We start from the raw sequence: 13,007 nt of genomic DNA, 5'->3' as shown, positions 1-13,007 counted from the left end.
GGGGTTACTGGTTAGTTCATATTGTTGTTCCACCTACAGGGTTGATGCTCAGCATCTTATACTCTGGATATTGACCAAATGTTAATTGCCATCTATTACATAGAAAAGTGTCTCTAATGTGGGTTGAGAGATACATTAACTCTGCCAGATGTATAGCTGACAAAGGTTTTCTCCCATTCTATAAGCTCCTTCTTTTCTTGAATGATGATGTTCCCTTCTGTTCCTTCTGTTCAGCATTATTACTCATTTATCAGTTCTGTGCTACTGGGGCCTTGTTCAGAAATCCCTTTTTGATGTCTACAAGTTGAAGTATGTCCCTAACTTTCTCCTCTGACAGATTCAAGGTATCTTAGATACGGTTTTGAAGTCTCTGAGTCATTTCAATTTGGTTTGTGCAGGGTGAGAGATAAGGATGTAGGTTCATTCTTTCATGAGTAGCTATCCAATTTGACCAGCACCATTTACTGAAGATGCATTTTCTTCTGTGCATATTGCTGACCTCTTTGTCAAAATTAGGGGACAATAAAAGTGTGGGTTTATAAATGGATCTTCAATTCCATTCTGTTGATCAATGTGTCAGGCATTGGTGGTAAATTCACGAGGAAAGTGTCGAGAAGTATCTCAAGGCAGGGCTAAAGACATCTGATCCATAGAACTTCTGCTGGCTTTCATTTGAATTATGAAAGAGATCTGGAATTGAGAGGCAACAATGAAGACCATGTAATCTGAGCCAGTCCATAGGGCCTCAGCTGTACACAGAGAACTATAGACAACTGAGAAAATCTGGGAATAGGAGAGGTGGTCTCCCTCAGCCCCCGCCCCTGGAAGAGCATACACACTGATTGGTTATTCAGTACTAAACAGCCCTAAAAGCATACATACAGATAACACTGTATGGACACAAAGGGTTGTTCTTAGGAACACACACACACACACACACACACACACACACACTTGCAATAATAGTAAGTGAGAAAATAGGCCATGAATTTGAAGGGGAATGGGGAGAGGTATATGGGGACATTTAGAGGGAGGAAAGGGAAGGAAGAGATGTAATTAATTAAATTATCTCAAAAAAAAAAAAAAAAGACTGAAGAAACTGAGGCTCAAGGGCATGAATAACAACTGTAAGAATATACGGCACTTACTGACAGTTGGGAGTAGGAAGCAGAGCCCCCTGGCTTTTGTATGTTTACTAGATGGATGAGAGCATCATAGAATATATCTATGGCCAATAAAACCATAGATCACACTATTTAATTTTCTTGGTTTTATCTATAAGACTTCAGAGGTGTTTGAAATTCTGTGTTGGAGATAGAATATTAGCTCTAAGGCTTTTAGTTTCTTGTGTTAAATACAAGATGAGCTCTTGACGTCACCGTTTCTTGTTGATGATACTTTAGAAGGGCCTGTATACCTGCTTTGTATGTATATAGATAGATATCGTTGGGATCCTTGCTTTTCTTTTAGTCAAAGGGCCTGATGCACGAGACTGGGAGCAAAGGTGTAGACCTCATTCTGTACACAAGTTAGACTGCTGCCAAAAGGAGCTGTATCCTTTCCATGTAGGGAATACTTTTAGGATTATTCCATTGTGAGTTCTTGTAACAGTCCTACTGTAAAGCACTGAAATGGTGAACCATTCTAATTGGTTAATTGCTAGACTCGGCATTGTGATGGTCCCCACCCCCCACCCCCACAAATATTCTTTTTTTTTTTTTTTTTTTGGTTTTTTGAGACAGGGTTTCTCTGTCTAGCTCTGGCTGTCCTGGAACTCACTTTGTAGACCAGGCTGGCCTCGAACTCAGAAATCTGCCTGCCTCTGCCTCCCAAGTGCTGGGATTAAAGGCGTGCACCATCATGCCCAGCTACCCACAAATATTCTTTCTTTTTTTTTTTTTTAAATTTTTTTTTTTTTTTTTAAGTTTTTTTTTTTTTTTTTATGTAAGTACACTTTAGCTGTTTTCAGACACTCCAGAAGAGGGCGTCATATCTTGTTACGGATGGTTGTGAGCCACCATGTGGTTGCTGGGATTTGAACTCCGGACCTTTGGAAGAGCAGTCGGGTGTTCTTACCCACTGAGCCATCTCACCAGCCCCCAACCCACAAATATTCTTAAGACAAGTGCTCCGTAGCTGTACAATTGTAATATCTTCACCAGAAAGGTAAGTGGATAGTCTGTGCTGGACTTGTACAATGGCAACAGTCAATGATTTTCATTACTATTAGAATTCTCATAATAAATTCAGTGTGTCACATGATCAGAGAGAAAAAAATTAAAGCCTTATTTGAAGTGATTCAGTAGAGTCTAACTTTACAAACTTGGATAATTATTGACTAGCTAGACTGTATCTACTAAAGCTAACAAGTCACTCTAAAGTATGGTCATGTAGAATGAGAGATTGCCTTAATTTCATGTTTGTAACATGGTTTTTCTTACAGTGTGTGAACTTAAATCTCCCTCTATGAGTGATTTCTTGTGGGGGCTGGAGAACTCAGGCTGGCTAAGGCACATCAAAGCCATCATGGATGCAGGGATCTTCATTGCAAAGGTTTGTGAAGGCATAGAAAAAAAGTTAAGGGATTAGACATGAGGCTAGTATAACCTCAGAGCTGGGTTCCTGTTGGCTCTCCTGTATTCACAAGTGGGTAGCAGGCTTTGCTGACCTCAGGTGGTGAACATGATTTTGTGACAGAGTACAGTGGCAGATAACTGTGTTAAGACAGTGGTCAAATGCTAAAATATTTCCAGAATATTCTCTTTCATCAGCTTTAATCCTGGATAAAGGAAAGACTTTTCTATAGGAGACTGTACACCTCCATGGGAGTCACCTCAGTGACGGGGGCGTAGGTCATATTCAGTAGGTTCTGCTTTTCAGTCATGACTTAAGCAAAAGCTAACAGATTCCATTCTACCATTGGAAGAACCTTGATGGAATGTAAATGTAAACTAGTTTTTTTTTTAATATAAAATGTTTTAATGTAAAGTGTTTAATAATTCTGATATTGGGGGTTTCCTATAAATGAATTCCTCTTAGATTTCTGCGTAGAGAGGACCATGACTTTGTGATGGTGATGCTGTTTATTAGCTATTCATCCTTGTTTAGTGCCTGCCATTGTGCTGTGGATGAAGCTGTAAGCAGTGTGAAGTCAAGCCTCTTACACAGTGACACGCACACACATAAACAATAATGATAAGTGCTATATAATCACTGTACTTCCTAGTGCAAGACAGCTGGAGATGCATATAAGTGAGAACAGATAGAAAGTCTTCCATACAGTTCCTGACATAGTCATTTACTTTTTCTTCCCCTGAACATATTACTTGGCCTTTTTCTTTTTATCTGTAACTTCATAATTTGATAAATTAGAATTTATGTACATTTCCTTTCTAGGAAAGGCCTGTAGAAACCCCAGAATTTCAGTAAGACTTGCGTTGCAGGCGAGCTGGGGACAGGTCATGAAGGCGTGTTGCATTGTGCATATGGTTGTATTTAGTACATTTGTTAATCTGTGGTGATTTGAATGTTGGCTTTTATATGTAACGAGAAAGAAAAGCTCTGTCCGCTGGCTCTAAGAAGGCTGGGCCTAACTGCTGATTGCAAGTTCCCTTAGTCTGCAGCCAAACCTGATGGTCACAGTGACACTCTGTCATTTCAGGCAGTGTCAGAGGAAGGGGCAAGTGTGCTTGTCCACTGTTCTGATGGCTGGGACAGAACGGCCCAGGTGTGCTCGGTGGCAAGCCTGCTGCTGGACCCTTACTACCGGACTCTGAAAGGGTTCATGGTGAGTCTGACGAGAACCTTCCTGAGTGAGGCAGAGCCTTGACCAGCAGGGCACTTCATTTTTAGAATCTTGCCACTTTTTTTTGTCTAATCAGCACTATTCTTCTCTTAGTACATCAGGAAGGTTGATTAAAGAGGAGAAATTGAAACAGGCTTGAAATATATTAATATTGAGGATGTTGAAACTAGTTTAGTTCAATGTTCCAAGGTGTGAATTCAGATGCAATTTAAAATATATAAATATAAAATAAAAATATATAAATATATCAAAACTTTGGAAAATAATGGTTTGTATACATAATTTGCTCCTAAGTATCTTAAGTTGGGATGTGACTATATCATCAGAAAACATGAGAAACAAAACATTTGGAAAAGGTTCAGTATTGTACGTACAAATAGTTCTTTGGAGGAAAAAAAAGAAACAACATTCACTCCTAAGTTCCTAATTTTTAAGTAGTCCCTGACAGAACTGGATGATAGTGTTGGATTTTTAGTGTTTTCTGTCTTTGCTGGAATTGGGAACCCATCTTGAGAGCTGGAACCTTTTGGGTATATATCACAATTTGACTTTGACTTTAGTTGCAGTAGTCTAGGATGTGATGTTATGAATGAGCTGGCAGAAGTCCTTCAGAAGACTGTAGGGGCTTTCTGGCGACTAGGTGACCTGGTACCTGCCTCTTGACTATAATTTGATAGAAAGTGGTTTGGTGGATCCTGAATCTGCTTGGGACAGAGGCTCACAGGAACTAATTCTGCATCACTGGACCAGTTTTGTGATTCATGTCAGCTGTTACCCTGGGGAGAAGGCAGAAGAGGCAGGCCATTTCTTCAGAACATACTACTTTAGACAAATGAGATATGAATGTCCCTGCCTCGGTGTATCCCTGAGCAGACTAGATGCCTTTGTTTAGTTAAGAGCGTCAAATTTCCTATGTACATAATACCATGTGTCTTTTTCTTTCCTACACAAGAATCTTCCCACATTAAGCCATTACACTTATAAAAGACATTTAAAGTTGTCAAGGGCAGACATCATTTCTAAAGAGTGATATTAATGAAATTATTCCATATTGTTTCATTAGCCATTTGTTAAAAAGAAAACAGCATTCCATGTTGGTTAACAGATGAGGTTAGGAATAGAGAGAATAGGACATGAAGTACTCCCCGAGACCTGACCTTTGGAGAACATTTCATCTTTATTCCCCTTCTCTAGAATGATGGGGAATGATGGCTGTCAAACGAACAAGATGACAGCAAGCACAGTGCCTGGCACACAGGAGGACTCTGGGTAGTTACCGCAGTCTCACACATGCCTTCCAATTTTCATATAGAAGGCCTTCATTCTGGATACATTCTGGATAATGTGGTTCTTTTAAGATTTATTTACTATTGTTTTGTATAAGAGGTTTTCCTTGTGAGTATGCCTGTGTGCACCATGTGCATGTGGGCCTGGAGTGATGGACAGTTGTGAGGAGCCATATGGGTGCTAGGGCCTTTGTCCTCTGAAGGACACCAGTGCTCTTGCACTAATGAGCCCTCTCCTGTTGGGTAGCATATTCCTAGTCATATGGGAGCTTCCTTTGCTCCCAGTAAGTCAGTCCTTTTTATTAGTTTGCTTCTCTTATATTTCCCTTACAAGCATCCATATTTTATTCTTTGTGTGTGTGTAGGTATTAATTGAAAAGGACTGGATTTCCTTCGGACATAAATTTAATCATAGGTAAGCAATATATTTTCTTTTATTGAAAATAGATTTATTTTTAATATACTATATCCTGGTTACATTCTCCCTCTCTACTCTTCCCAGTTCTTCCCCACATTCTCCCATAGGTATCTAACTCCATTCTACCTCTCATTAGAGAACGAACAGGTATCTAAGGGATGATAATAAAATATAAGACTATAAAACAAAAATAAACACATGGAAATAGGACAAAACAAATAAAAGGAAAAGAGCCTGAGAAAATTCTAAGAGAATATAGAGACTTACTCATTTGTACACTCAAGAATCTATAAAAACACAAAACCAGAAGCCATAATATATACAAACCTGTTTGGTAAAAAACAATAAAAGAAAAAAATAAATTTAAAAGGTAAAAAAGGAAAAAAAAAAAAAAGAAAAAAATCCCTGACATGACATTAAGAGACAAGGCACCTCCAAAGATGCTGTTGTTTGTTTTCTGTTGGTCATCTACTGCTGGACATTCAGTGTGCCCTTAAGAGTAGTTTGTTTCCCTAATGAGATTCCCTTGGATGAAACTTAAATTTCCGTTTGCCTGTGGTCAGTTAGAGATAACTTGTGAATTAGGAATAGGAACCTGTACCCACTTCTTTTAGCTCTAGGGTCCCACCGGATGCAGGCTGCCTTAGTCTCAGTGCATTCATACGGGCACCATATTGATTTAGAGGGCCTTCCTTGTTTTCCTGGTGTCCTCCCTCCAAGCCCTCTAGTTCCTATACTCTTTCTGCTAGAACACATACCATTTAGAGCTGAGTGTTCTAAGGTCTTCCACTCTCTGCATATTGTCTGGCTGTGGGTCTTTGCATTTTTTTTGCTGTCTCTGCTGCAGAAGAGAGCTTTGTTGATGATGGCTGAGCAAGTACTGATCTGTAAATACAATAGAATGCCATTATGTGTTATTTTATTGACATTCTTTTAGTAGAACAGTAGTGTTTTGTGGATGCTTTGTGCCAGGATTGTTTTAGATTTAACATTTTCTTTGACCAAGGTATCCATTTCTTCTATCTTGTCTTCAATACCTGAGATTTCTTCTATCTCAATTTCTCTTGGAAAAGATAGCCTCTACTCAAGCTTTTAAATTTTGTTTTCAGACAGAGTTTCCCTGTGTAGGTTTGGCTGTCCTGGAACTTAACTCTGCAGACCAATCTGGCCTCAAACTCAGAGATCCTCCTGCCTCTGCCTCCTAACTGCTGGGATTAAAGGCATGTGCCACCACCATCTGGCCCTTAATTTTTTCATTTCCAGATTTCCCTCAGTTTGGGTTTTCTTTATTGGTTACACTTCCACTTCCTGGCTCCAACTGTTTTGTTCATTTCCTCCCACTGTTTGTGACTTCACAGATTTAAGGGATTTATTTGCTTCTTTAAAGACCTCTATCATATTCATAAAGGATATTCTAAGGTCTTTTCCTTGTGCTTCAGCTATGTTGAAATACTCAGGGCCTGCTGTGATATGGTTGCTGGGCTCTAGTGGAGACATACAGTCCTGGCTGTTATTGTTTTTATACTGGTGTCTAGGCTTCTGAGTTTGGAATGATTGTAATTCTAGGTGCTGACACCTGGAACTGTCTTTGTTTGTTGGGTGTTTTGTTCCTTGGTTTCTGTTATCTTCTTTAGTTCGTAGGAAAGTGTGGCTGTGGGTTGCTTGGTAGAGAGTGCTTTTGCAAGTCTATGGGTGGCAGAAAGGATTGAACTGGGTAGGAGAAAAGGCTGAAAGGGGTTTCAGGAAAGAGCTAAGGGGATCCTGTTCACACCTAGAAGTGGGGTCCACAGTGAACAAGTGTGACCAGGAGACCAAATCTTGCAAGTAGGTTATTAAAGGAGAGAGAGGTCCTAATGGAGGACAGGAAGAGGAGTATGAGTTACTTACCAAAGACCTGCCAGAAATGGCCACTAGGGTGTCCCAAGTAGAGAGTGCTTCCAAGCATCAGGGGCTGACACAGAGGAATGGGAATCTTAATGGGACACAAAGGATGAGCTGAGATGTCCACAGGAAAGAGGACCCGCTGGTTCCACAGCAAGGTTCTGCAGAGTCCCCAGAGATTGTAGGTAGGATGGGAGGAGAGGCACCTTCAAGCAGGCTGCTACAGTGCTGGGGATGAGACCCAGGATTACTTTTAAAAATCATTCACTGTCAGTCTCAATAGAGAAATGTGAGTGGGAGCACTGCAGTGTGGGATCTGTGGTCAGTTCTGCTGAAGAAATGGTCTTTACAGCTAGTAATGCAAATGTTAAGAAACCTAGAAGTTGCTTTAGAATTGCTTCTGTATCAACCTAACAAACTTCAAAAGTAAACTCTGAATTAAAAAAAATATAATTTGTTCAGGAAAAGTTTTCTGTCTCACATATTCTCTTCTCTATCCAGACTTTCATTATAATCTTTATCTTCCAATTGGACTTATAAAGTTTATTTTCCTATTTCATCCGAAGTTTTTATAATTTACTTAGGAATTAAGGTTGCTTTTATGATAATCGTTGCATTTATAGCTCTCTAATTAAAACAAAAAACTCCTATGTTATAAAGTCTAGAATACTTTGCCTTATAGATATGGCAACTTAGATGGTGACCCAAAAGAAGTCTCCCCAGTAATCGACCAGTTCCTTGAGTGTGTCTGGCAGCTAATGGAGCAGTTCCCTTGCGCCTTTGAGTTCAACGAGAGGCTTCTGACTCACATCCAGCACCATGTTTATTCCTGCCAGTTTGGGAACTTCCTGTGTAATAGCCAGAAGGAGAGGCGAGAACTCAGGTAAGTCTTGGTGTCCAGTTTTTAATGATTTGGGCAACTGGGAGTTTCATATAGATTTTCATAATTATGAGAACTGTTTAATTGAGTTACAAAATTATTCTACATTCTTTTCCTATTCCTGACATCATTTCATAAGTGGTTTAAATGTTACCAGTTCACAAAAATATGTAGTCATTTTTTCCTGTGATTTCTGTCTGAATCAGATAGATGAGAAAACGTGACACTAATAATGAAATTAAGTTTGTCCTTAAAAAATGTTAAAGCCCCGGGCGTGGTGGTACACGCCTTTAATCCCAGCCTTTGGGAGGCAGAGGCAGGTGGATTTCTGAGTTCGAGGCCAGCCTGGTCTACAGAGTGAGTTCCAGGACAGCCAAGGCTATACAGAGAAACCCTGTCTGGAAAAACCAAAAATAAACAAATAAATAAATGTTAAAGCATATTTGATAGAGATTAAATGGAAACTTCAAATTAAATGGAAAAGCATATTAGAAACTGAGGCCATTAGGTTATTATTATTATTATTATTATTATTATTATTATTATTATTAAGTATATTCAGTACACATAGCAGCTGAGTTTAATTATCCCCAATTTACTTGAGATGGAGTGTCACAGTATAGCCTATAGTATAGAAAATAGGAACTCATGACCTTTGCACCCGAGTACCACCACACTTTGACACCTCCAGCCAGGTTAGATTAAAACTGTGTTCCATTAGTCAAGACTAATAATATCTGAAATGTAGAATCTCAAATAATATTGTTAATTAAGGTGATTTAAGGAATGCAAATTAAAGAACTTTTTGAGGTACTTGTAGCATGGAAATGATTTTAACTGTATTGCGTTGTGTATGGCATCCAGTTTCATTGTAGAAAAGATGAGATCAAATCAAGTAGATTTTAGTAGGTTTGTGCCATCTGGAGTGGAAGAGAAAATGACTTTTTTATAGTGGATGCTGCTTTTTCTCTCCATGAAACATCAAGTATGATTTCTACACAGTTCATGCTTGTTCACAGAGTGCTTCCTGTCTAAGCATGAGGACCTAAGATCAAGCCCCAGAACTCATATTTCAAAACAAAACAAAACACTGTGCGTATAGCAGCACACTTGTAAATGATATATTTCTTTTTATTTTAGAGGTGTGTTTTGCCTGAATGTAAAAATGTACACTGCACACATCTCTAATACATGCAGAGGTCAAGAGTGGGTACTGGACCCCTATTACTGAAGTTACAGGCCATCATGTGGGTACTTGGAACCAAACCTGGGTCCTCTGAAAGAAATGCTTAGCCAGCCATCTCTCCAGTTTGGTTGGTATGCTTATAATCCCTGTGCTAGGAAGTAGATGCTCACAGATCCTTTTAGATCTCCGTTCAATAAGAGATCCTTACTCAAAAAACAAGTGGTATTTGGGAGATGAATGAGTGAATGATTGCCACAAACAGGAGGACTGGAGTTTGAGATCCCAGAACTAATGTAATACAGTTGCCCCAGAGCAGCTCGCTATTGAACTGTGAGGTGGGGGTTTGATTGTAAGGGCCTGCCTCAATGAGTAAGGTACAACAGTTAAAGGTGATTCTTGACATCAATTATAAGCCTCCACTTGTACATACACACATGTCCATATGCACCCACATACATCTGCCTATACACATAGATGCCCACACACAACCTCCCACTTCCTTCATACACAATGAGAATGGAAAAAGGAAAAAAGGTTCACAGTTCCTCAAGAAGGACTCCTGAGGTTGAAGGCTAGCCTGTGATGAAATCACATCATACATGAGTAAGAATATGTACACAGCAGAGCATAGCCTTTAGTCTCACTTGTTTTTCTGGATAGTTTGTGGTCTGTTGTACTAGGATAGCCAATCTTAATGGCATCTGCTTGGCTTTCAATACTGGTTTTTCTATTAACTAGTTGTGGGATTTGGAGAGACTACTTTCCATTCATGTCTCCCTTCATGCAGAAACTAGGACGTACAGGAGCTGTGGATTAAATAAAACTTGAAACATTTAGCATGGTGCTTAGAAAGTATCCAATAATTACTTGGGGGATAAAAACTGAAAAAAAAAAAAAAGATAAAACCAATGTTTCTTTAAGTACTCAAGGCTAGTACAAATAGTAGTTGTGTGGAGACTACTATAAGAAAGTTTCTGTATCATGCCAAAAAGCCATTGGCCAGTGGTAATGTCACTGCTATACTAATTCTTTTCCAGTTTTAATGTAAAATACTTGTTATTTAGACCCAAGATTGGTCATTTCTTGCTTTTCTTTGAAATAACAGGATTCAAGAAAGAACCTACTCTTTGTGGGCAAACCTGTGGAAGAGTCGAGCTGACTACCTCAATCCTCTGTTTAGAGCTGACCACAGTCAGACCCAGGGGAGCCTTCATCTGCCCACAGCTCCATGCAACTTCACCTATAAGTAAGTCAGTCTTGCCAGATGTGTTTGCAACTGGGAATGACTTAACATTCAGAGGCCAACGTGTGTGAAATGAGAGCTTCAAGGCTTTGCTGGACATAAAACCCACTGGGAAAATGCTTGGCTGTCTGATGGCAGCATTTCTGGCAGTGCTATTTCCCTCTGCATCGCTCTACATGTGAAATTCCCTTCAGAAATTGATGCTTCATAATAAGGCCTTTAACAATACAAGTTCCCATTAGGGTAATTGTATGAAATGCAAGAAAGGAAATGAAGGAGGAAAGAAAATCAAGTCCTGTTGAAGTAGAATTTGAAGCACAAGTTTGGTGGAAATATTTGCCTGTGGAAACCATTGGTTTTAAGATGGTACTGGGGTGGGGAGCGCAAGGTGGCCTTCACATGTTCTAGGGAAGATACACCAAATGCCTACTGCATGCTCTCCATTAGAGTCACTTCAGTCTTGTATCCAGCAGTTTGACACACTGTGTGTTCCAGTACTAGTTCCCTCAGTATTATTTCTGACAGCATAGCAGAATATTAATTCTATATAAAAAAATGTCTGCATGGCTTGTACGAAACAACACCTTTTAAGACTAAACAAGGCACACTGCAGTTATTTGTATCATAGCTAATTCATTAATAGACCATAGCTAGTGGTTCAAACTACTTTAGTGTGGCCCAGGCACTGTTCTATGTGCTGCAGATAAATAAGATACCTTGCCCTCAAGGCACTTTTTAATAGGCCTAAAGATACCCCCAGCATGACAGCTTGTTCTATCTGCATTCCATAATGCTTTACTGTCTAGGATAGATTTACTGAAAATGCAAATGTCAATTTCTGTTGTAATAAAGTCAAAGCTTTTGTAAGTTTAAAGGCCCGATTTTCTTTGCAGCAGGAATTCTAAATACGTAATCACAAATCTTCAAGTTCCAGTGGTAAAATTTGCTGCTTTGGTTTGGTTTCGTTCTTTTTTTTTTTTTCTTTTTCTTTTTTTCTTGCAACAGGGTTTCTCTGTATAGCCCTGGCTGTCCTGGTACTCACTCTGTATACCAGGCTGGCCTTAACTCAGAAATCCACCTGCCTCTGCCTCCCAAGCGCTGGGATGAAAGGTCCACCACTGCCTGGCTTGCTGCTTCATTTTACTATAGAAAAACTTATCTATGTTCTAACTTAATATTAATATAGACTTACTCTTCCTAAGAGAAGTTAACTACCCTAGAAAAACTATCAACCTGAAATTATTACTTTTAGCAGTTGCTTTTTCAAGGCTGTGACTTCTGTTGGTTATTAATATTGCTGTGCTGATAATGAAGACTAGACTGCGATTGTGGGCTTCAGACTGGGATATGTGCTACCCTTCCTTCCAGGTTTTGGAATGGGATGTATAACCGCTTTGAAAAGGGGTTGCAGCCTCGACAGTCTGTTACAGATTACCTCATGGCTGTGAAGGAGGAGTCGCAGCAGCTGGAGGAAGAACTGGAGTCTCTAGAAGAAGTAAGAGCCTTGCTACTGTTTGTATTTTCCTGTGCCCATTTCTTGAGCATTACCTCGAGGAAGACCCTCAAGGTCTAGAACATAAATGTAGCACAAGCCATTTTTAAGTCAGTGGGTCAACACCCAGACAATGAAGCCCAAACTGAAGACTAAGCCATCTGTGTTAGTTTTTGGCTCACTTCAGTTTGTAGACATACGTTACTGGTCAGTACATTTTATTTTTTCCATCACCATCTTTTTTTTTTTTTCCAAGTTTTCTTTAAAAAAAAAAATCCCAAAACTCAAGAAAATGTGAAAAGGCAAAATTGGATACATTCAAATGAATTAAAACCTTCTGCTCTACTTTTAAAATTATATATTAATACTGCATTGATATGTAAATAGCTCAGATTGGCTATACAATTTTTATTATTGGGCAGAGACATGTTGTGCATAAATGAATTTACTTGCTGCCTTCATCTTCAGTGAGTATTATTCATTCTGCCCCATTCATCATATTCTACCTCTGCATTCACTTGCCCAAGAACTGGCTATAAATTCCCACTGTTTGGAACTTGGATTTTCAAGTTAGAATCAATGTTTTAAACAGAATGAGATGGGACTGGAGATGGCTTAGTGGTTAAGAGTTCTACTCTCACAGAATATCTGGTTTTAGTTCTCAATACCAAATAGTGGCTCACAACTATAGTTAACTATGGTTCAGGGGATCTGATGTCTCTTAATCCCCGGACACTGGATACTGGATACATGTTGGGTACATACTTACATCAGTACCCAATGCTGTACATCACTTAATCCCCAGACACTGGATAC

General features: G+C 39.3%; 1 protein-coding gene across 1 annotated transcript in view; it reads left to right on the top strand.

Moving 5' to 3' along the window:
* Nucleotides 1-13,007, top strand: part of Mtmr7 (myotubularin related protein 7) — a 79,427-nt gene that overhangs the window by 63,587 nt on the left and 2,833 nt on the right. The window contains exons 8-13 of the mRNA XM_021218840.1: nt 2,444-2,553; nt 3,662-3,787; nt 5,457-5,506; nt 8,073-8,273; nt 10,562-10,702; nt 12,068-12,194. Coding sequence (XP_021074499.1) covers nt 2,444-2,553; nt 3,662-3,787; nt 5,457-5,506; nt 8,073-8,273; nt 10,562-10,702; nt 12,068-12,194 — 755 coding nt within the window. The remainder of the gene's footprint in view (nt 1-2,443; nt 2,554-3,661; nt 3,788-5,456; nt 5,507-8,072; nt 8,274-10,561; nt 10,703-12,067; nt 12,195-13,007) is intronic.

Source organism: Mus pahari, chromosome 19 (assembly GCF_900095145.1).
Source record: "Mus pahari chromosome 19, PAHARI_EIJ_v1.1, whole genome shotgun sequence".
NCBI lineage: Eukaryota > Metazoa > Chordata > Mammalia > Rodentia > Muridae > Mus > Mus pahari.
This window is presented reverse-complemented; position numbering and strand designations above follow the sequence as displayed.